This window comes from Sinocyclocheilus grahami, unplaced genomic scaffold, assembly GCF_001515645.1.
Source record: "Sinocyclocheilus grahami isolate Dianchi unplaced genomic scaffold, SAMN03320097.WGS_v1.1 scaffold149.1, whole genome shotgun sequence".
NCBI classification, from domain to species: Eukaryota; Metazoa; Chordata; class Actinopteri; order Cypriniformes; family Cyprinidae; genus Sinocyclocheilus; species Sinocyclocheilus grahami.
This window is the reverse complement of record NW_015505328.1, coordinates 507909-529260: the sequence shown is the minus strand read 5'-3', so window position 1 is coordinate 529260 and position 21352 is coordinate 507909. Positions and strand designations below refer to the sequence as shown.

At 36.9% G+C, this 21352-nt stretch overlaps 1 protein-coding gene across 1 annotated transcript in view; it reads left to right on the top strand.

The window, feature by feature from the left end:
• Positions 1-436: 436 nt before the first annotated feature.
• csmd3b (CUB and Sushi multiple domains 3b) overlaps positions 437-21352 on the top strand; it is a 441168-nt gene continuing 420252 nt past the window's right edge. Inside the window, exon 1 of the mRNA XM_016281251.1 lies at positions 437-676. Coding sequence (XP_016136737.1) covers positions 502-676 — 175 coding nt within the window. The 5' untranslated portion in view covers positions 437-501. The remainder of the gene's footprint in view (positions 677-21352) is intronic.

The window sequence follows — 21352 nt, the reverse complement described above, 5'->3', positions numbered from 1 at the left end:
AGTAAAATCAAATTGTTAATACCAGCATGTTGGACTGAATTAAACATGGAATAGTTTTTAAATTATGATAGAATAGTTTCTATTATATTACGTCTACTGTTACTTGTTTATATGTGCGTGGCCAATGGATTGTTTGTGCCTTTATGAAAATAAATTAATATATTCAAAAGATGTTGCATTAAAAACCCCAAAGGTCAATAATAAGTCATGCCAGTGAAGCATTTGCAGGTGTATGCTCTATTTCAAAATGAGATATGAGATAAAATAAATTCATTATTTTAGCAATGATGAAACAGTGAGATCACACAGTTAATCCACTGAATAGCAGTGAATAGGAGTTGGTGAGCGAGATCACAGCGCAGAGAGTTTGGCCCCTTTTGGCGAGATGGTTGAGTCCTAGTCAAGGTTGCTGTGGGATCCCAGCATCACCGTTCACTCCGAGCCACACCGCGATCCGCTCCGCTTCTGGCTGAGGGAAAGAACAACTACCTTCATGTGAATATGAACATAGATGACACAGAGGGGCACACCGTCAGATCAACGGGATTCCTGTCCGTTTTCAAGAGAGGATGTATTAGATGTGGTCCGGTGGACTCCCAAGCAAAGAAAATGGGGATTAAAACTGGAGTTACATTTTGGAATCTGATATTTTTTATGATGGTCACATGCGTGCGAGGTAAGTCATCAGTCTCGAGGAGTTATTCGGAGGTTTTGCATCAGTGTATATGGATGGGAACGAGCTTGGAGTGGATGTAGGGAGAGGAGAGCCAACCGTGCAGCAAATGCTTGAGAATAGAAGCGCATTTACTCAATGCAGGCATTGAGCGAGGACTCAATAAATATTCTTGCAGTATGCTCGAGCGGATACGTGAGTTGCTTGTGGTCATTAAGTGATGGATCACAAAGTAATATAAGGGCGTTGAGAGATTTTATCCGAGCTGTTTTACATATTAACAGCACGCAGGGTGGTTTCAAATAACCGCTATTAGGGAACGGCTAATTACTGAATCTCAAATGAACGCGTGTTTTGAGTGCTTATTTTCGGGTAACGCAGCTCAATATGGGTTGGAGATGGAAAGCGAATCACGATCACTTATGGTATAGCTAGTTGATATACAGCCAACAAAATGCACCATTAACACATGTGTTAGTCTACAAGTAGTCAAGAACATGCTGGATAACGTGTGGCACCTAAGATTTCGACCTTACACTTGTCAGGGTACCTTCTCACCCAGCATCTCGCGATGGAATTACGCGTCTGGACGCCTATTGATCAGCCTTGATTTGGAGGTTTAACTGTTGCACTCCGTCTCCATATATACAGCATAACATGATCACATATAGGTTTGAAACATCCTCGGCGTTTTCAGTGGATTTATTTGGAGGAGGCTTGGTGTGAGCTTTCATCTCGGTGATTCTTAGTGGGATATGGAAATATATAAGGCTTTTAGAAGTGAAGTTTTAGAAACATGCTAATTGTTAGGTTCCTGGTTTAAAAAAAAAAAAACCTTTGTAGTTTGATTGAATTTAGTGGGGTGGAGGCAAACCCCTGGGCAGCACTTCTGCCTGATGTATCTTGGTCATTACCACCTGCCTAGCATTTTAATTTGCATCAGAGCTGATTCATCTGATGCTAAACGGTTTATAAGAATAGTACCGCCAGCTCAAATCTTATCTATTCGTTGTAACTCATTATTTTATAAATATAAACAGATAAGAAATTAACAGCCTGGTTATTTTTCTATAATCTTGATTAGACGTTTAGCGTATCGAGTATGTCGTTACGCGGAATGAATACGCAAAAGGGCTTGATGTGTTTCCTAGTTGGACTGGAGAGATATGGATACACAGCAGTACCGGTGTCCGTAAAGTGTGCGAGATGCAGTCTTGTTGGCTGATAACCCGTCGTGTGGTGGCAGTGTGACGAGATCCCGAGGATAATAAATGCGATCTAGACCTCGCATCACTGACTTACTTCTAGATAGAGAGAGAGCGCGCGCGTTATTCAGTGAGTCATTCTGACATGCAGTTGTTTAGTGTATTTCAGTAAATACATAAACTCTTTTTATGAACATATATTGGACTTTAATTCATAAATAAGAGACACACACACACAATCTTAAACCAGTTTAAGACGGTTGGCTGGTCTTAGGTGGTTTAACATGGTCTTGCTGATCTCTTAGCCTCGTCGAGATGACTAACTCCATTTTAAACCAGCAAACTCGTCCAGCACGACCAGCCTGGGAGACCATTTTAGGCTGGTTTAAGTATTTTTTGAAAACCTAGCAGGGATGTGGTCAGTAGATATATGCTTCATAGTTTAGTATCAGCAGGCCTTAGGACAAAAGTTAATTATGAGCATTATTTCTACAGGCGCTGAATTAAAAATCCACTGTTCTAGAAGCCAGTTGCTCTGCAGGAGTCCAGGTGGTAGATTTTTATAAACGTGCTTCATTTTGTTTCTTGCAGCAAAGGCACATTTTCTGATATAAGGAAAACCAGCAGGGCGTAACTGGAATGGGAGAACATTGTGGGATCATTCGAGAATTCATGGGGGAAAAAATAAGAATTCGTTTTTAGAGTTTGTCGATTTTGTGATAGTGATATAAAAAGATCCACTTCAGGCTTTGAAGTTGAACAGTCCAGTATTTGTTTTAGTACATTTATGCATTATTCAAATGAAGTAGTTTGACATATGGAGCAATAAAGATCTGGAGGATGAAAAGGATGCTATATGGGCCATATCTAGGAGATTAATTATAAAATTGAAATTCTGTATAGACAATTTTTTGTGTTTTAGGATCTACTAACGACAGCTTAAACTTTTTTGTTTCCTGCTTAAGCAACTTGAAGTAAAAATAAATTCACTGACTGTCAAATAATGGAAGCATTTGTCCTCATTAATAGAGCAGAAAAGTCTAGTTTCAAAGTCTTGTTTATTTCCATAAGTTATGCCATATCTAATTTCACAAAACAGCAGGGTTCTTTCACAAACCTAGTTTGCCTGGCTTCATCTAAACCCTATTTAATCTCACTTATTTCGAATTAGTTGCTATAAACTGACCACAGATCACCAGGTAAAAGCCAAATATGTCTACTCAGTGGTGAACATACGGACCCACTGAGGACAAGTCCTGAGGGGATGGATTAATAGCTGGAAAAGGCATCATACTTGGGATCAGTGCCCTATCTTACAAGTGTAAAATCCAGCATGTTACAGTTTGCCGCTGTGTAACACTGCCTCTTCTCTGGCATGCCTGAAAGAGGCTTTTAATCTCCATGAGCAAAGCATGGCTGCTGAAGAGCCAGGTGCAGAGCAGGGTCATTAAAGTCCCCAGATGTCTGCAGTCAAATAGATTTTAAGAACTCCTCTTCTACAAAAACCATGTTCAGGGTTATTTGTGTGAATATGCACCGCTTACAGGATGATTTCTAGCAGCTGTTTGTGTGCGTGAGGCTTGTCGTGTAACATGTTCTGTAGTGTTTCCTGTCAAGTGACAAATGGCACACTGCCCTCAGGTTGGAATTACGTCTCGTGGGAAATTGAGCAGCCTCGATAAAATGGCTCCAATTAGATGGTTTCTGTTTATTGGTGGACACATGAATAGGACATAAAAGGATGTAAATACCTCAGAGGGGAATATGTTATATCAGATTGAAGATCTGTGCTTCTTCTGCTGCAGACCATACTGTTGCTACTTGGATATGCATCACCTTTTCTCCCGCCCTGAGGAGAATCGATCGGGAGTTGGAGTGATCTTCTCACAGTAACAAAGCTTTGTGTGAATGCTCAGTGGATCACCTATAGTTTTCCCTGGACTTATCTTCTGTTCTTCTCCTTAACAGCCCCTGATGATCAACATTGCATTAGTCATACACAAATACTCACATCTACTTTGGTCTCTTGTTTTGTACTTGACTACATCTGAAGTGTTAAACAGCTTGTAGTACAAAACACGCAAAATCACTGACAGATGGATAGCTTTTCAGAAGGGATGATGTTCTAAATTAGTGGGCAAAAGAAGAGGTAGTTGGAATACAAGTTGTTCCTCGTGGGAATCAATATTTTAAGGGCCATATAAGAAGCTTGTCAGGCTTTGTGGTTAGGCCTATTAAAAAATAAATAAATAAATAAATAAAATATGCAGTGTAAGCAGGGTCATTACCAAACCTTGCTAATAAAATGGTGAGTGAATTTTACAGCTGTAAGTATTTATTATTGGCAAGGAAATGCATTTTACGTTATTCTTATGAAAATAATAATTAGCAAATTTTCAGATTTGCTAAAGCTGAGTAAACTTACGGCTCTTTCACATTATTTTTATTGAAAATAATTAACAATGTCAAATCTGCTAACTTTGTTCATTTACCAACCATAAATATTTGTTAGCGATATGAAACTGTTTTGCATTATTTTTGCATTACAAATTATAATATAATTTTAAAAATACTTACTTTCTTCTGGTTAAGTCGATAAATCAGTAGGTAGCGACAAGTGACTGTATAATGAGTGACTCATTGAATCATTCCTTCACACAATTTGTTTAAAATCACTGATTCATACCGGAATTAAATTACAGGAAGGCTACCGTGTTGCTCGGAGATGTGAAACTATTTGCTGTGGCTTTGTTTGTAACTTCATTGACGGAGAAAAAATACACAATCAGGGCTCGCAAAATCGCTAGCCCGACGTCCCGGGGCTATTGTGTTTTCCAGTCGGGCTACCAAATGTATCACCACTCTGCCCGACCGGCTATATTAAATGCAGATTTCCCGCGGGTCCTTAAAAACTCCTAAAGTGAGTTGTATCAAACTTAAGGCCATAAAAAGTTTTAAATACGTAAAATGTTATAAGAAATGTCTTAATTATAATTTCAAAAGGTCTTACAGTTGGGGACGGAAAGAAAAGAATCGGGATACGGCTGGATTAAACTTCAAAAGGCAATGATGTCACTGAATAGATATGAGCGCTGCGCGTTTCAAGTCAAAACGCGGCGCGGATGTCTTTATTTTAATGTATCTGAAGGGAATCGACTGTCCTCAGAAACGTGTTGTTGGCATTTTAATTTCATTTGACCTATAATTCCTGATAAAGCAGCGTTTATGAGCGCTGAGCTGCTTTGTGTACAGCCGTTACTGGGGAAAACGCAATATTTCAGCGCTCCTAAAGCGCCACCTTGTGGCAGAGAATTAATTTGTATTTCCAATAAGCCTTTCTTGCTGTTTATGTTCAGATCAATGCAAATATCAACTCATGTTTTTACGCAGCAAACACATAGTGTTGTAAATGAGAAATTAGTTAATGTACCTTCTAAAAATCTAAACAATTAAGACAGTAATATTTATTCGTTTTAAATTGACAATAACTTGCTTGATTTATCCCGTTTCATAAAAATGGTCTAAAGGCTGAAATGCTGTTGTATAAGATTTTTGTTTTTATGAAAACCTGTATCTGAACTGTAAATCTAAATGTAATTTTATGGCTCAATACTGTATGTTACCATAGACATTGTCCAACCCCACTCACACTGTGTTCATTTTACTTGTGCAGCTCTTAAAATGGGTCATTAATTGCCTTAAATGTATTTTTAAATATTCTGCAGATACCCTGTAAATAGTGAAATAAAATTCCTTCCTTCATATTTGTTGATATTTGTGTATTGAAAATTATTTTGATTGACATTTAAACTCCTATATTTTTTTTATTTGGGCTAGTTAAATTAATTTTCGGGCTACCAAAATCTGAAGAGTACCTGCCCGAAGGGCTACCAGGGATTTTGAAATTTTGCGAGCCCTGTCAATGTAATGGCCAATATTTTGTCTCTAAAGTAGTTTACTGTAAATGTATATACACACATACATACATATGAAGGGGATATTCCACAAATGTGGCATTACATGGATTTCTAGAGAAAAACTATAGATATTTCACACAGACTTCTGATGTCTCTGTAACATTCAACAGAGTTAAAAGTTATGTTGAATTTCCTTAAGAAAATGTATTTTAAAAAGTTATGTTAAATTACCAGCCATTTTATTGGCTTGCCAAGTTTTTACTTGGTGGTGTGCACAGTATAAAAGTAGCATATATACCCAACCTCATTTTACATTTTAATTATTATGTGTCTCTAGGGAAATAACCTGAAATCCCTAAAGGTCAAACTGCAGAAAACAACATTTTGGGATACACCATTAAGGCTGCTTCAAGTACAGAATTCCCATGTAATTCATTAGTGAATTACACATGGAATTGTCAGATGGTGTTAATATCGTTAACTGTTTTTAACCACCTTAGGCATTATTTAGAACATGCTGCATTTTAGTGCTGTAACAGCCAAAATTTGTTTGGAAATGCAATGAATATTACATATCTATACTATTATTTCATCTTCAAACCATCAGCGTTCATGCCAGCCTTTTAAGTCATGTCAGTGGTAGGGTTGGTGTTGGTTGGTGAAAGCCAGCAGGGGGCACTAACTATTTCATCAGTGTGATCTATTGTCCGGTTTACCACCTTTTCAGCCATAGCTTGTAATTGAGCATCAAGGAAGAGAATTACAAAAGGCTCTGTCCACATACTAGATGATGTTTAGAGTACTGTCACACAGTGGTAGGCTACATGAGTGATGGCTGAGTCGCGACCTCATTACTTGCAAAGGGCTTTCAGTGCATGAAGCACTTCACAAGTGCACTGTGCACAAATGCACAGTGATTTGTACAATGATTTTATTTTGACCCACAAGAACTAATTTTCTTCAAAAGAGACTATTAAACGTATTAAAGCAGTTTCGCAGTCTCTCAGCAAAGACTGAATCCATTTCAGTAAGTTGATCTACTACAAAAATAAATGAACCTTTGTTGCAGAATATACAGTCATACTGAAGCATTTTTCTGACCTCAAAGAAGTGAAAGTGCACAAATGCACAGTGATTTGTACAATGATTTTATTTTGACCCACAAGAACTAATTTTCTTCAAAAGAGACTATTAAACGTATTAAAGCAGTTTCGCAGTCTCTCAGCAAAGACTGAATCCATTTCAGTAAGTTGATCTACTACCAAAATAAATGAACCTTTGTTGCAGAATATACAGTCATACTGAAGCATTTTTCTGACCTCAAAGAAGTGAAAAGCTTCCTGGGTGACAGCTGTGTTGGAAACATGGTCTGATTGGAGCCCTGTGTCTGTCAGGAAGGATCAGATGCAGAGGTGTGGAGTTGTCTGTTTTTGCAACTCATTCTCACCACTACCTGTTGTGACAGAGTTGCTCAGTCCATACACACCTATAAACAACCACAAACACATTTACAAACTGCTGCTACAGCCGCAGTGTTAAAAAAAAGAGAAAAGCGGTGTTTGTTTTCGTCATGCTGGAATACATCTGTACTGCTGCAGTATTCAGCAGCTGCTTGCTTTTGAGACATGCTAAATTCAATGGAGGAAGGTATTTTTCTCCAGTAATTTACTCTATACTCTATTTTCATTTTGGTAAACTTTTACTTTACTACATTAAATATGTAATATCTGACTTTTTACCAAGGTTGTGCCGCATTTCGAACTGAATTAATAATGCTTTTTACATTTCAACTTAATTTTGCAGTTCCTACCTCACTTCAACTCATGTTCAAATGCAGTATTGCAATATGAAGTTAAATGTAAAAAAAGTGGGTGTGTGTGTATATATATATTCACTTCATGATTCTTTTCAATAAAATAAGCTCTATCCTATATATGCGACAGGGACTTTAGAATCCTGTCTGTTTAAGTATTTCGAATGAAGTATATCAGATAGCAATTAAAATAACATACAGCTGTCCTTATAAGTACTTTTGATATTCAAGTACATTCAAAAGTAATTACTAGTAAGTTAAAAGTAAAACTAAGTAGAAATTTAAAAGAAATATGTTTACTGGATTAATATTTTCAATATTTTCAGTCAGAGTGGCTATATATTCAAAAGCATTCAGTTAAAATACCTTAATTAGGTCCAATGAATCCATATGTATGCCTGTGTGTGCCTGTACAGTGCTACTATTTTTACCAGAAGACTGGCAAATTTCCTAGACATGTTGGACCTAGACTTCTGCCCTCATCAGAATGTCCATGACCACAGTCCAGAGCCAGGCTTTTTATGGGTCAGCTTCTGTGAATGAAGAAATTACATCAAAGTCCATTCTGAAGTGCATTGGCTTGACAGAGAGGAGTCACCATCCCTCAACGACTGCCAATGGCGGCGATTCAGAGGAGGTGGGAGCGTGCTGCGTTATACGTTTGACCTTTTGCCATGTAGAATTTGTGAGCAGGTTGTATGTGCTGTGGCTTTCCCGTCTGATTCTTTCTGCCTCGTTGTTTTCAGCAGAGATGCGTTTAATATAGTCAGTAATATATTTGTGGCCTCATTGTTTCACAAGGGAGGCTTGTTCGTGGCCGCTTCTCCTGGTGGGCCTCTTGTTTGAGGGGAAAATAGCTGTCAGTACAATCTGGGTTCCCTTGAATCGGGGCTGCCTCATGCTGAGCCTCTCTGCCAATTTCCTCAAAGCTCATTTACTCTTTTCTCCCTCCGGTTTCCCACACATATGTTGTTTCCCTTTCATAGACAGCATATATAAATAATATCTCTTTGAGTTCGCATTGGAAATATGATGGAGTGTTATTTTTGTAGCGGACGTTAATGAAGGAAGAATGACACGGATACCTGTCGTCGCTTAGAGGACACAGCTGGACGGAGATCTGGACTAGCTTGACCCCTTGACCTTTCGTTCCTAGCCTTCTGGTTTTGGCGGAGGATGCAGCTGCTTGCCGGGTTGTCATATTAAATTATTCCATAAAGTCATAAACCCAGTTTTTCCCAGAATTCCTTGCACTACAGTATTAATATCATAAAGTGCGTGTGACTATGACATACAGTCAACAGAAGCTGAGATGTTTTGCTACATTTAAAATACTAGATGCCCAAAGCAAACTGTAATTCTTAGAAATGTATCTTCTACTGTCTTATTTAATAAAGCATAAAGAGTTTCTAGCTTTTCCACTGAGCTTTGTAGTGTTGCTATTTCAAGTTTCAGGTGCCATTCAGCTGCTATCTGAATTGAATCACCACAATGACCTGTTTAGTTGTGTGAAACAAAGTTCGTTATGTAACCCTTTTCTACTCTGTTCCGGCTCAAATGTCGCTGAATCACGACGCCCCCGTAAGTTCATCAGATAGTGCAATCTCAGAGCACAATCTAATTAAAATGGCAAACATTTTAAATTAGTGTGTGCTATTTTGGTAGCGTGTCCACGCAGTTTGAGATATGCAGAATGCAACTTCATCAGTTTTACCTGGGTCAAAGTCACCTTGAGATCATTTGTTCTAGTCCAGCAAGATTTAAAACCAAAATTTTGAGTTACGGCCCTTCACTTTATCTGGTTGACTGTGCGTGCTGTGAATGCTGATATTAGGAAAGCTTATCGCCTTTATAATTAAGATTCATCATCACTATGCATATTTGAGATTGCTCAAGAGTTATTTTTCACCCAGAATGCTTAACTGGGGGAGTTAAATCACTGTGTCACGTGATTTAACGGTGGCTCATGACACAATGCTGAAGGCTAATGTGATCTCCTGTGGCCTTTTAAAATATTACTTTATTTGAGTGGGGACTTTTTAATAGTTTTGTTGTGAAAGGCTTGGATTCATGCCTTGAACGATGTTAGACGAGGATGACTCTGTTCCAGCTGTTTGCGTACTGTAGCCGTTTCCTTCTGTACCTGCAGAGGGCTGCAAATCTAATAAGGCTGGAAAAGTTTTTGGAATCACTTTTACTCCACAGAGGAAAGAACAACCTATCATCAGCATTTATATGATTCAACAGGCTTCGAAAGGCCAAAGACTGGCTGAGGGAGAGAGTTGAGAGACTATATATAATTGCGTCATGATTTATTATTATTGTCTGGCTAAGCTAGTGTTCACAAAGCTACTACTTATTGTTTAAGTATAAGTGAGGCTTTATAAGTAATATTATTGGTCTTGTTAAAAGGTTTAATGCACTTTCAGTGCTTTAATTACTATGGCTCTGTGTTTTTGTGAGAACAGACCAGAATACATGTGTCTCAAATATGAAGGCTAATCAATAGCTAGTAAGGGGGAGAAGATGAGCAGGTGGAGTTGTAATTATCATGTCAGCAACAGGTGTCTGGAAACACAACCACTCTCATCATCAAGATACATTTGTCCGCAGAGCCACAGAGCCAGCCGTCAGTCAGTTTCCAGACTCTAGGCCATTATCAAGATGGAGGTTATTGGCAGAAACCTGTACCAGCACATTATTTCTTTTTATTTATTCCAACATTGTGTAAACTTTTGTAAAACTTGTGTTTACTGGTGAGATATGTTTCCCAATAATGTTATTTAAATGTTTTTTGCCACACTTTATTGAATTCAATATTATCAGAATAAAAGTCCCAAGCCCTTACCAACTATATTTCCAGCGTATGAGCTGTGACGTCAAAGGCAGCAGACAGGAAAAAAGTCCATTTCATGCTTTTTAGAGCCCTTCAGAAAAAAATCTGTCACTTGTAAAATATCTACTATATCATAAAATACATGACTGATATAGGCTATATGTTGCTTGCAAAAAATATTTCATTAGGATACTTGCCTACATATATATATGGAGACACATCTTGTTAATAGATAGTAAAGTATCTGATATTCCCATTCTCAAATATGTAATGCAAGTAATGTATTTTGTCTTTTACTGCAGTGCAGTCAAGGAGGAGTTCTGAGACTTTTGGATTTAATTTGGAAAGATTAAAATTCATTTTCCATTTCTCCTGGAAAACACAAAAGGGAGTGGCTGAATAATAAAGTAACTTCTGAACTTTATAGATGCCTAGGCTATCAATGTTTGACATGCAAATCATGTTTGAATGTTTATTTTTTCGATTATAATTTCCGCTCCATAGACAAATTGTGTATTTTTACGAATTCTTGAATTTGTCTTTTTGCTAGTACGTTTTTTAATGTGAATATTTATATTTGCAGTTGAAGAAAAAATAAACTTGTGATATAGGGAGCGAGACTTTCTGGCAAAAGCATCTTAAAGCATTATTGGGGCCGTTCACAAGTTTTTTTTTATTCTGAGACTTTTGGATTTAATTTGGAAAGATTAAAATTCATTTTCCATTTCTCCTGGAAAACACAAAAGGGAGTGGCTGAATAATAAAGTAACTTCTGAACTTTATAGATGCCTAGGCTATCAATGTTTGACATGCAAATCATGTTTGAATGTTTATTTTTTCAATTATAATTTCCGCTCCATAGACAAATTGTGTATTTTTACGAATTCTTGAATTTGTCTTTTTGCTAGTACGTTTTTTAATGTGAATATTTATATTTGCAGTTGAAGAAAAAATAAACTTGTGATATAGAGACTTTCTGGCAAAAGCATCTTAAAGCATTATTGGGGCCGTTCACAAGTTTTTTTTTAATTTTTTTTATTGTACACATTTGCAAGACGTAATTTTCAGTGTCTCGCACATAGTTCAAACTTTATAAAAAACATCTCTCTAAACCTTAACCTAAACATATCTTTTCCATTCCACTGCCCTGCATCTCATGTTTTAAATGCAAAAATGTATATACTGTGCAAATTACACCTAGTTATTTAAATCATAACATTGCTAACAAGCACAAGGGCTTGGTTGGGTTTGTGTGGTACTATTTCATGAATATCGTACAATCTGAAATACAAAACCATTGATGGCACACATTCTATCTTTGCTTTTCACCAAGATCACACTGAGATGGTATCATACAATCTGACAAGCAACAATCGCAAAAGACAACAAATCACACAGTGTGCACCCACTTTACACCCCTGTTGGGGGACTGCTGTGTTTGATAACATAATAAACTTAGTAGTAGAATCAAAGATGAAGCAAACAATAAGAGCTCTGTATCCGCATCACATAACAACAATAGAGAAATCACACACCAACACAAGCGTGTGTGAACGTCTGAAGGAATAAAAGGGTTTCGCTGCTAGTTTGCGGTAAGACGCAAATCCCTCTAATTACCAAGAGTTTGACATTTTACAGAAGTTCCACAGATTTGGCAGGTGTAATTATCGCGAGTAGTTGCATAAAGTAAAAGGCTACACTGTAAGTATTTTTTGTAATAAGGGATAAACTTTTCTCTATTCTAGTAGCCCAGAACTCACAGCATCACCCTTTTTTCCCCAGTTGCCCTGTGGTGACATTTGGCATTTCTTAAATTACTTTGCTGACATGACCAATAATTAGGAATGAAAAATACTCCCTTTTCATTTTCTATGAGTCTCCTTGGCTAATTGGCTTTTCGTTGCAGTGCAGTTTTGAGCGAGTGGTGACAGGAACTAGTGCCTCACCTCTTACAACCCGTCAAAAAAATTGCCATTCTACATCAGTAAGGAGGCGGCCATGACCGTGCATAGATTTCTGTAATAATTTGATTTCTAACAGTGAGACAAAGTCACATCTGTGGGCTCATTAAAGATTTCTCAGATCAGGCCCTCTTCAAGATGCTGAGGATCTGTCAGTCCTCCTACGCTTTACATTGTCACCCTTGTTTCTCACATCCGAGAAAATTAGTTTGTTCTGGAAATTACACGTATGAGGTGCAAGGTGTAATTTGACCCATTATTTACATTCATGTGTGACTTTCCTCAAGTCTGTGTGTTTAGTTGCTTCACACCACCGCTGAGACCCCACAGGCTGTTATTATCTATTGTGTATGTATTATAAAGGGGTGCGCAGCTGCTCGTTGTAGCTTCTTGTGGCATAATTATCTTGTGCACACAAAGTAGCGATCGATGCCGCATAATTGGATCTATACAAACATTAACTAGATCTTAATGTCAGATATACGTCAAATGTATATGTACAAAACAAGTAGGTTCTTGAACGATCGAACCAAGTCCAACACAAAACTATAAATTAAAATCTAACCACATCCAAAAACATACAGAATGTTTTCTGTAGAAAAATCCAGTCATAACCTAGGGCTGTACGCTTATAGAGGTAAACACATTAAGCTAAAGAGTGGAAAACTAATAAGGGAATGATATATTATCTATTTAGTGTGCAGAATAATACTTATCTTGAATAATAAACCTCAATGTATTTATGTGCAAAGCAGATTTTGAAGAATGTTGGTAACCAAACAGTTTTGGTTCCCATTGACTTCCTTAATAAGAATGAGTAAATGATGACATAATTGTCATTGTTGAGTATACTATCTCTTTGATGCTTTACATATCAACGAAAAGTAGAACATTGTTGCTCCAGGAAGTGGCAAAAATGAGTGAATCATTGAGTGATTCATTCAGCATTCATTCATTCAGGAAAGACACAAGCAACTGTCTTTATAAGTGAATCATTGAATCAAACACTCAACCGATTCATTCAAATCACTTATACACTGAGAAACTAACCAGTGATTGTCTTTATCAATTAGTCATTTTCTGTTAATGTTAAATAGCCTAATGCTAATTATTTTTATGTTGCATACTGTTAAATGCTACAAAGTTTATAGAGCTAAATTAATTGTATCCCATTAGAATAACTGAAAAAAAGAACCTACTGTCTGAATTAAACAATGACAATTGCAGTTTGATATTTTGGGCTCTTTGATTAAAAAGCTTGTTGTGCATGCTTTTGTGCTGAAGGCCTTTGGTAGGATAGGCCTTTATTCCTCCATTATCGAATGTGGCACCTTTCACATCACCGCATATCTTGATTGTAGGGATGAGAAATATCTCAGGGATTACTTATGTCTTTAAACGCAAATGTCAGCCCTGCAGAGTTTGCACACTTAATGTTGAATCATGCTGATGTTTTCATTCAAGCACCCTTACACAAATCTAAAGATATGTGGAGCCTTTCCTTTGGGAAATATTTCATTAGGATACTTGCCTACATATATATATGGAGACACATCTTGTTAATAGATAGTAAAGTATCTGATATTCCCATTCTCAAATATGTAATGCAAGTAATGTATTTTGTCTTTTACTGCAGTGCAGTCAAGGAGGAGTTCTGAGACTTTTGGATTTAATTTGGAAAGATTAAAATTCATTTTCCATTTCTCCTGGAAAACACAAAAGGGAGTGGCTGAATAATAAAGTAACTTCTGAACTTTATAGATGCCTAGGCTATCAATGTTTGACATGCAAATCATGTTTGAATGTTTATTTTTTCGATTATAATTTCCGCTCCATAGACAAATTGTGTATTTTTACGAATTCTTGAATTTGTCTTTTTGCTAGTACGTTTTTTAATGTGAATATTTATATTTGCAGTTGAAGAAAAAATAAACTTGTGATATAGGGAGCGAGACTTTCTGGCAAAAGCATCTTAAAGCATTATTGGGGCCGTTCACAAGTTTTTTTTTATTTTTTTTTATTGTACACATTTGCAAGACGTAATTTTCAGTGTCTCGCACATAGTTCAAACTTTATAAAAAACATCTCTCTAAACCTTAACCTAAACATATCTTTTCCATTCCACTGCCCTGCATCTCATGTTTTAAATGCAAAAATGTATATACTGTGCAAATTACACCTAGTTATTTAAATCATAACATTGCTAACAAGCACAAGGGCTTGGTTGGGTTTGTGTGGTACTATTTCATGAATATCGTACAATCTGAAATACAAAACCATTGATGGCACACATTCTATCTTTGCTTTTCACCAAGATCACACTGAGATGGTATCATACAATCTGACAAGCAACAATCGCAAAAGACAACAAATCACACAGTGTGCACCCACTTTACACCCCTGTTGGGGGACTGCTGTGTTTGATAACATAATAAACTTAGTAGTAGAATCAAAGATGAAGCAAACAATAAGAGCTCTGTATCCGCATCACATAACAACAATAGAGAAATCACACACCAACACAAGCGTGTGTGAACGTCTGAAGGAATAAAAGGGTTTCGCTGCTAGTTTGCGGTAAGACGCAAATCCCTCTAATTACCAAGAGTTTGACATTTTACAGAAGTTCCACAGATTTGGCAGGTGTAATTATCGCGAGTAGTTGCATAAAGTAAAAGGCTACACTGTAAGTATTTTTTGTAATAAGGGATAAACTTTTCTCTATTCTAGTAGCCCAGAACTCACAGCATCACCCTTTTTTCCCCAGTTGCCCTGTGGTGACATTTGGCATTTCTTAAATTACTTTGCTGACATGACCAATAATTAGGAATGAAAAATACTCCCTTTTCATTTTCTATGAGTCTCCTTGGCTAATTGGCTTTTCGTTGCAGTGCAGTTTTGAGCGAGTGGTGACAGGAACTAGTGCCTCACCTCTTACAACCCGTCAAAAAAATTGCCATTCTACATCAGTAAGGAGGCGGCCATGACCGTGCATAGATTTCTGTAATAATTTGATTTCTAACAGTGAGACAAAGTCACATCTGTGGGCTCATTAAAGATTTCTCAGATCAGGCCCTCTTCAAGATGCTGAGGATCTGTCAGTCCTCCTACGCTTTACATTGTCACCCTTGTTTCTCACATCCGAGAAAATTAGTTTGTTCTGGAAATTACACGTATGAGGTGCAAGGTGTAATTTGACCCATTATTTACATTCATGTGTGACTTTCCTCAAGTCTGTGTGTTTAGTTGCTTCACACCACCGCTGAGACCCCACAGGCTGTTATTATCTATTGTGTATGTATTATAAAGGGGTGCGCAGCTGCTCGTTGTAGCTTCTTGTGGCATAATTATCTTGTGCACACAAAGTAGCGATCGATGCCGCTTAATTGGATCTATACAAACATTAACTAGATCTTAATGTCAGATATACGTCAAATGTATATGTACAAAACAAGTAGGTTCTTGAACGATCGAACCAAGTCCAACACAAAACTATAAATTAAAATCTAACCACATCCAAAAACATACAGAATGTTTTCTGTAGAAAAATCCAGTCATAACCTAGGGCTGTACGCTTATAGAGGTAAACACATTAAGCTAAAGAGTGGAAAACTAATAAGGGAATGATATATTATCTATTTAGTGTGCAGAATAATACTTATCTTGAATAATAAACCTCAATGTATTTATGTGCAAAGCAGATTTTGAAGAATGTTGGTAACCAAACAGTTTTGGTTCCCATTGACTTCCTTAATAAGAATGAGTAAATGATGACATAATTGTCATTGTTGAGTATACTATCTCTTTGATGCTTTACATATCAACGAAAAGTAGAACATTGTTGCTCCAGGAAGTGGCAAAAATGAGTGAATCATTGAGTGATTCATTCAGCATTCATTCATTCAGGAAAGACACAAGCAACTGTCTTTATAAGTGAATCATTGAATCAAACACTCAACCGATTCATTCAAATCACTTATACACTGAGAAACTAACCAGTGATTGTCTTTATCAATTAGTCATTTTCTGTTAATGTTAAATAGCCTAATGCTAATTATTTTTATGTTGCATACTGTTAAATGCTACAAAGTTTATAGAGCTAAATTAATTGTATCCCATTAGAATAACTGAAAAAAATAACCCACTGTCTGAATTAAACAATGACAATTGCAGTTTGATATTTTGGGCTCTTTGATTAAAAAGCTTGTTGTGCATGCTTTTGTGCTGAAAGCCTTTGGTAGGATAGGCCTTTATTCCTCCATTATCGAATGTGGCACCTTTCACATCACCGCATATCTTGATTGTAGGGATGAGAAATATCTCAGGGATTACTTATGTCTTTAAACGCAAATGTCAGCCCTGCAGAGTTTGCACACTTAATGTTGAATCATGCTGATGTTTTCATTCAAGCACCCTTACACAAATCTAAAGATATGTGGAGCCTTTCCTTTGGGATTTCCAGACCCTAGTTTAAATGTCAAGTGCTCCAGCTGGAGATGGTGCACAATGCCCTTCGAGATGTTGCCCCCTGCTTTTCGGCCTCTGTCATTCCAATGTATACTTGCCTCTTTTCGACCCTCTCCCCTTCCACCTTGAGTCTACTCCCTGCCGTCACAGTATAAGGCCAATGTATTCCAGCAGTGTGATTGCTTTCATACGTACAGCAGTTCTCAGTGGTGGAGCTCATTCACTAACACACACATACACACAGAAAAAGGTTGCTGAAATGTTGTGCGAATGCTCACCAGCTGTTTGCAATGCTTGAAGGGTTTTCTTTTTTCATCTTCACTTATATTGATCTAGTCTCCATATGTAATGACATCCATTCTGCATGGCTTTAATGTCAGACACTACATGCCTTCTGCACTTTGTTGCTTTTAATTTACCTCTTTGAGTCAGACATCCCTGTTCTTCCAAAGCCCCCGATACATTCATTAAAGGATTTCTGCAACAGTGTACTTCAGGAGCCAAAGCTATGGTAGGGGTGGCAATAATTTATAAATAATCACTTACACTCAGACTACCATGTGGAATTATAGCCCAAATATGCCCTGTTTTGAGTCAGACCCTCATGTTTGTTTAATGAGCTGTAGGGAAACTAAAATAGTGTGACAGTCACTGTAGTGTCAAGTTTACCGGTATAGACTTTATCCTGAGAGGTTTGTTGTGAAGTTCCAGGACCTGTCATCACACAGTATGTGTGTGTGTGTGTGTGTGTGTGTGTGTGTGTTTTAAGGATACATTGGTGTTATTTTAAGTTATTTTAAGTGAGGAAGAATCTTTTTGAATTTTGCAAGAAATATTCAGCAAGAGTTCTGCTCGAAAAGCACAAGTTTCAGACAGTATCTGGCTGCATTTTTAGCTTTATTATGCATGTAAATTGACATTTGGTACGCTCACAATACATTTAACTAGAAAATCTTATTCCAGCATGTCTTTTCAGGCATATTAATTCATAGTTTGAATAACATTTGTGACTCTGAACCACAAAACCAGTCTTAATTGTCAATTTTTCGAAATTGAGATTTATATATCGTCTGAAAGCTATGAATAAATAAGCTTTCTATTGATGTATGGTTTGTTAGGATAGGACAATATTTGGCCGAGATACAACTATTTGAGCCTTTTAAAGTTGTCGAAATGAAGTCCTTAGCAATGCATGTTACTAATTAAAACTAAGTTTTGATATATTTACGGTAGGAAATTTGCTAAATATCTTCATGGAACATGTTCTTTACTTAATATCCTAATGATTTTTGGCAAAAAATTTAAATCGATAATTTTGACCCATACAATGTATTTTTGGCTATTGCTACAAATATACCCGTGCTACTTAAGACCAGCTCCAGGGTCACATTTTAGGGTTGGAATAGGGTTGGATTGGACTGTTTATATTAATAAATTAATATATTAAAACTGTTATTTTAATATATTTTAAAATGCGATTCATATCAGTGTTTCCCCTGCCATTATTTTAGGGGGGCGGCCGCCCCTCCAACGGCACCCCCCGCCCCCCTTGAAGGTCAAGTTAATTTTATTTAATTATATTTTCTCTATCACAACAGAAGTAATTTAAAGTTACCTTTCCGATAGAACAGGTCTATATCTTGTTCTTTTATTAAACAAACTAAATAGCCTTATGTTATTTATCTTATTTACACGACGGCATGTCATTTAGGTCTCTACGTTATGGTCGCGCTCTCTGCATCACGCACACACACACTCACACACTGGCACACTCACTCACTCACACACACACACACACAAACACACAAGTGAGCACACTCCCACTAGTATTTGTAACAATTTAAGGGGGTCTGAATATTTTCCGTACCCACTGTATATATATTAGCAGCATTTGTTTGAAATGGAAATCTTTTGTAACATTATAAATGTACTTACAGTCACTTTTGATCAAAATAATCATCCTGAAGTATATATCATTTCTTAAAAAAAACAAACAAACAAACAGACAAACAAAAAACAAATCTGTAGTACCAGTAATATCGGTATTCAAAAACCAAACTTTTGAACAGTAGTGTATATAAATTCATATCTCATGTTTTTGGAAATAGCCCAAATGTTATGTGTACGTTTATATATAATACCAAATTATATTCTAGCTACCTCAGTTCAAATTGCTTTTTAAATTCTGAATGGCACACCATCCTGCTACAGGAGCGGATGAATAGAATCCACTGGTGCTGTTGGTAAGGAGATTGCAGTACTTGAACTTTAAGCCAACTTCCTAAAGAGCACAGGCTTCATGTAACCATAATGAGGGACACTTAAGCCCTTCATCTGTATTCAGTTTGTGGACTGTCAATAAACCGATGGAGATAGTGGTCTTCATGGAATCATAGGTTTAAGGCGGAGGTGAACTCAAATTGCTGAGGCAGGCCTAGAGAGGGGATGAAGAACAAATGTAAGCACAGTGATCGTATATCATCAGCTATACTGTAACATAAAAAAAAAAAAAAAAGTGATTTTAAGGATTTCTAAATTTAGGCACCAATTGCAAGAGGCCAGTTGTCGTTCATATGTAGTTATTCAGTTCAGTTGGAGAGGAAAAGGCTGACAGTACACATAATTGTTTCAGTGGATGCATTTAAAAGAGAATGAAACATTTCAGACTGAAAATGGGTCTGTTAGTACTCTAGCTCATCAACTAATCCTCTTTCATAGGCTTTCTTGTAATGGACTGAGGGAAGTCCGTAAGGACAAAGTTCATACAGTCTTCAAAGCCTCAGGACTCAATATTTTTCTGCATCGACAAAACTATTATGCTGGGAAACTATTTGGCCATCTGCATCTATCGGCAGATTGCAAATGCGCATCCTCTTTGTGCCATCACATCTTTCAGACATTATAGGTTAAATGATAATGCTTTATTCTTAATGTTACATCCTTATTATTTTTGCATTTTATTTATTCTCTCTAAAGGACTGACGTGTTTTGAATCATCTTGGTCTTCAAGAAAGGCTGTGTTTGCTGACCATTTAAATTGATTTGGCATGTGCTCATTCTCAACTCACCTACCCTGAATAAATCTGCACAGCTTGTGATGTTTCATAGTAATGGATGCACTGACAGCTCTGTTGATACTTTTTCTCCTCTCTCTTTCACCTAGTGGACCAAACATTTCCACAGAAATAGGATAGTATGTCATATTAATACTATAATTGTATTTTCAAATATTTAAAATTTGATATATATATACAATCTGAAACATTTATATATTATTCTACATAAAGTGATAGAATAATAATTCTATCTATATAAAAATAATATATTTTTTATATTATGTATACTCAAAAATCATTTTTTTAGCTTATTAATGAAAAGAAATATAGATTAATGTTTAATATTGAAGGCAGAGCAGTGCTGTAATAGGACACTTTCATCAGTTTAGCTGTCTGCTTTCCTCTATTCCCTCCAAAGTCACTTTGTACTTGTGCTTCTGGAACATTCCTTGAGTTCCTTCTGAGAGGTGCTGCAGTTCAGCGATAAGCATTGCTCTCTTTCACATTCATTCTTCCGCCATGTTTCCCTGAAGTCCTAAAGTCCTATCAACGCCTCCAGCCAGTGTGTGTGACAGGGAAAGTATGTGTTTTCCTCCCTTATGTTATTGTTTTTGTGCAATGTGCTTATAACCTTACATCATGCTGTGCTTTCACCAGTTTCAAGTTTGTATTTTGTAAAACCCTGAGAGGTTATATATAACTAATATATATTTTTTCTGATTAGTTCTATCCTGTGTTTTTCACACAAATGTTCATGTTTCACCTTCCCTTACAGTTTGGAGCTTCAGTTGCTTTTCTGTTTTGCCTTGAGTAAGATCACAGGCACAGTTTAGAGAGCATTTAAAATTAGAACAGCCACATACGGCACAGACACGCTCCAAACACATAAGGACTGCTGCTGCTCTCGAAAAAAAAATTAGTTTACAGCAAACATGGAAAATTAATTTGAAAGTGACATTTTTCATAGTCACATTTGGAGCAGCACACTGTTGCTTTGAGTGGCCACTGTTGCTTTTCATGTGCTGAAACATATACTGAACAAAATTATAAACGCAACACTTTTGTTTTTGCCCCCATTTTTCATGGGCTGAACTCAAAGATCTAAGACTTTTTCTATGTACACAAAAGGCCTATCTCTCTCAAATATTGTTCACAAATCTGTCTAAATCTGTGTTAGTGAGCACTTCTCCTTTGCCGAGATAATACATCCACCTCACAGGTGTGGCATATCAAGATGCTGATTAGACAGCATGATTATTGCACAGGTGTGCCTTAGGCTGGCCACAATAAAAGACCACTCTAAAATGTGCAGTTTTATCACACAGCACAATGCCACAGATGTCGCAAGTTTTGAGGGAGCGTGCAATTGGCATGCTGACTGCAGGAATGTCCACCAGAGCTGTTGCCCGTGAATTGAATGTTCATTT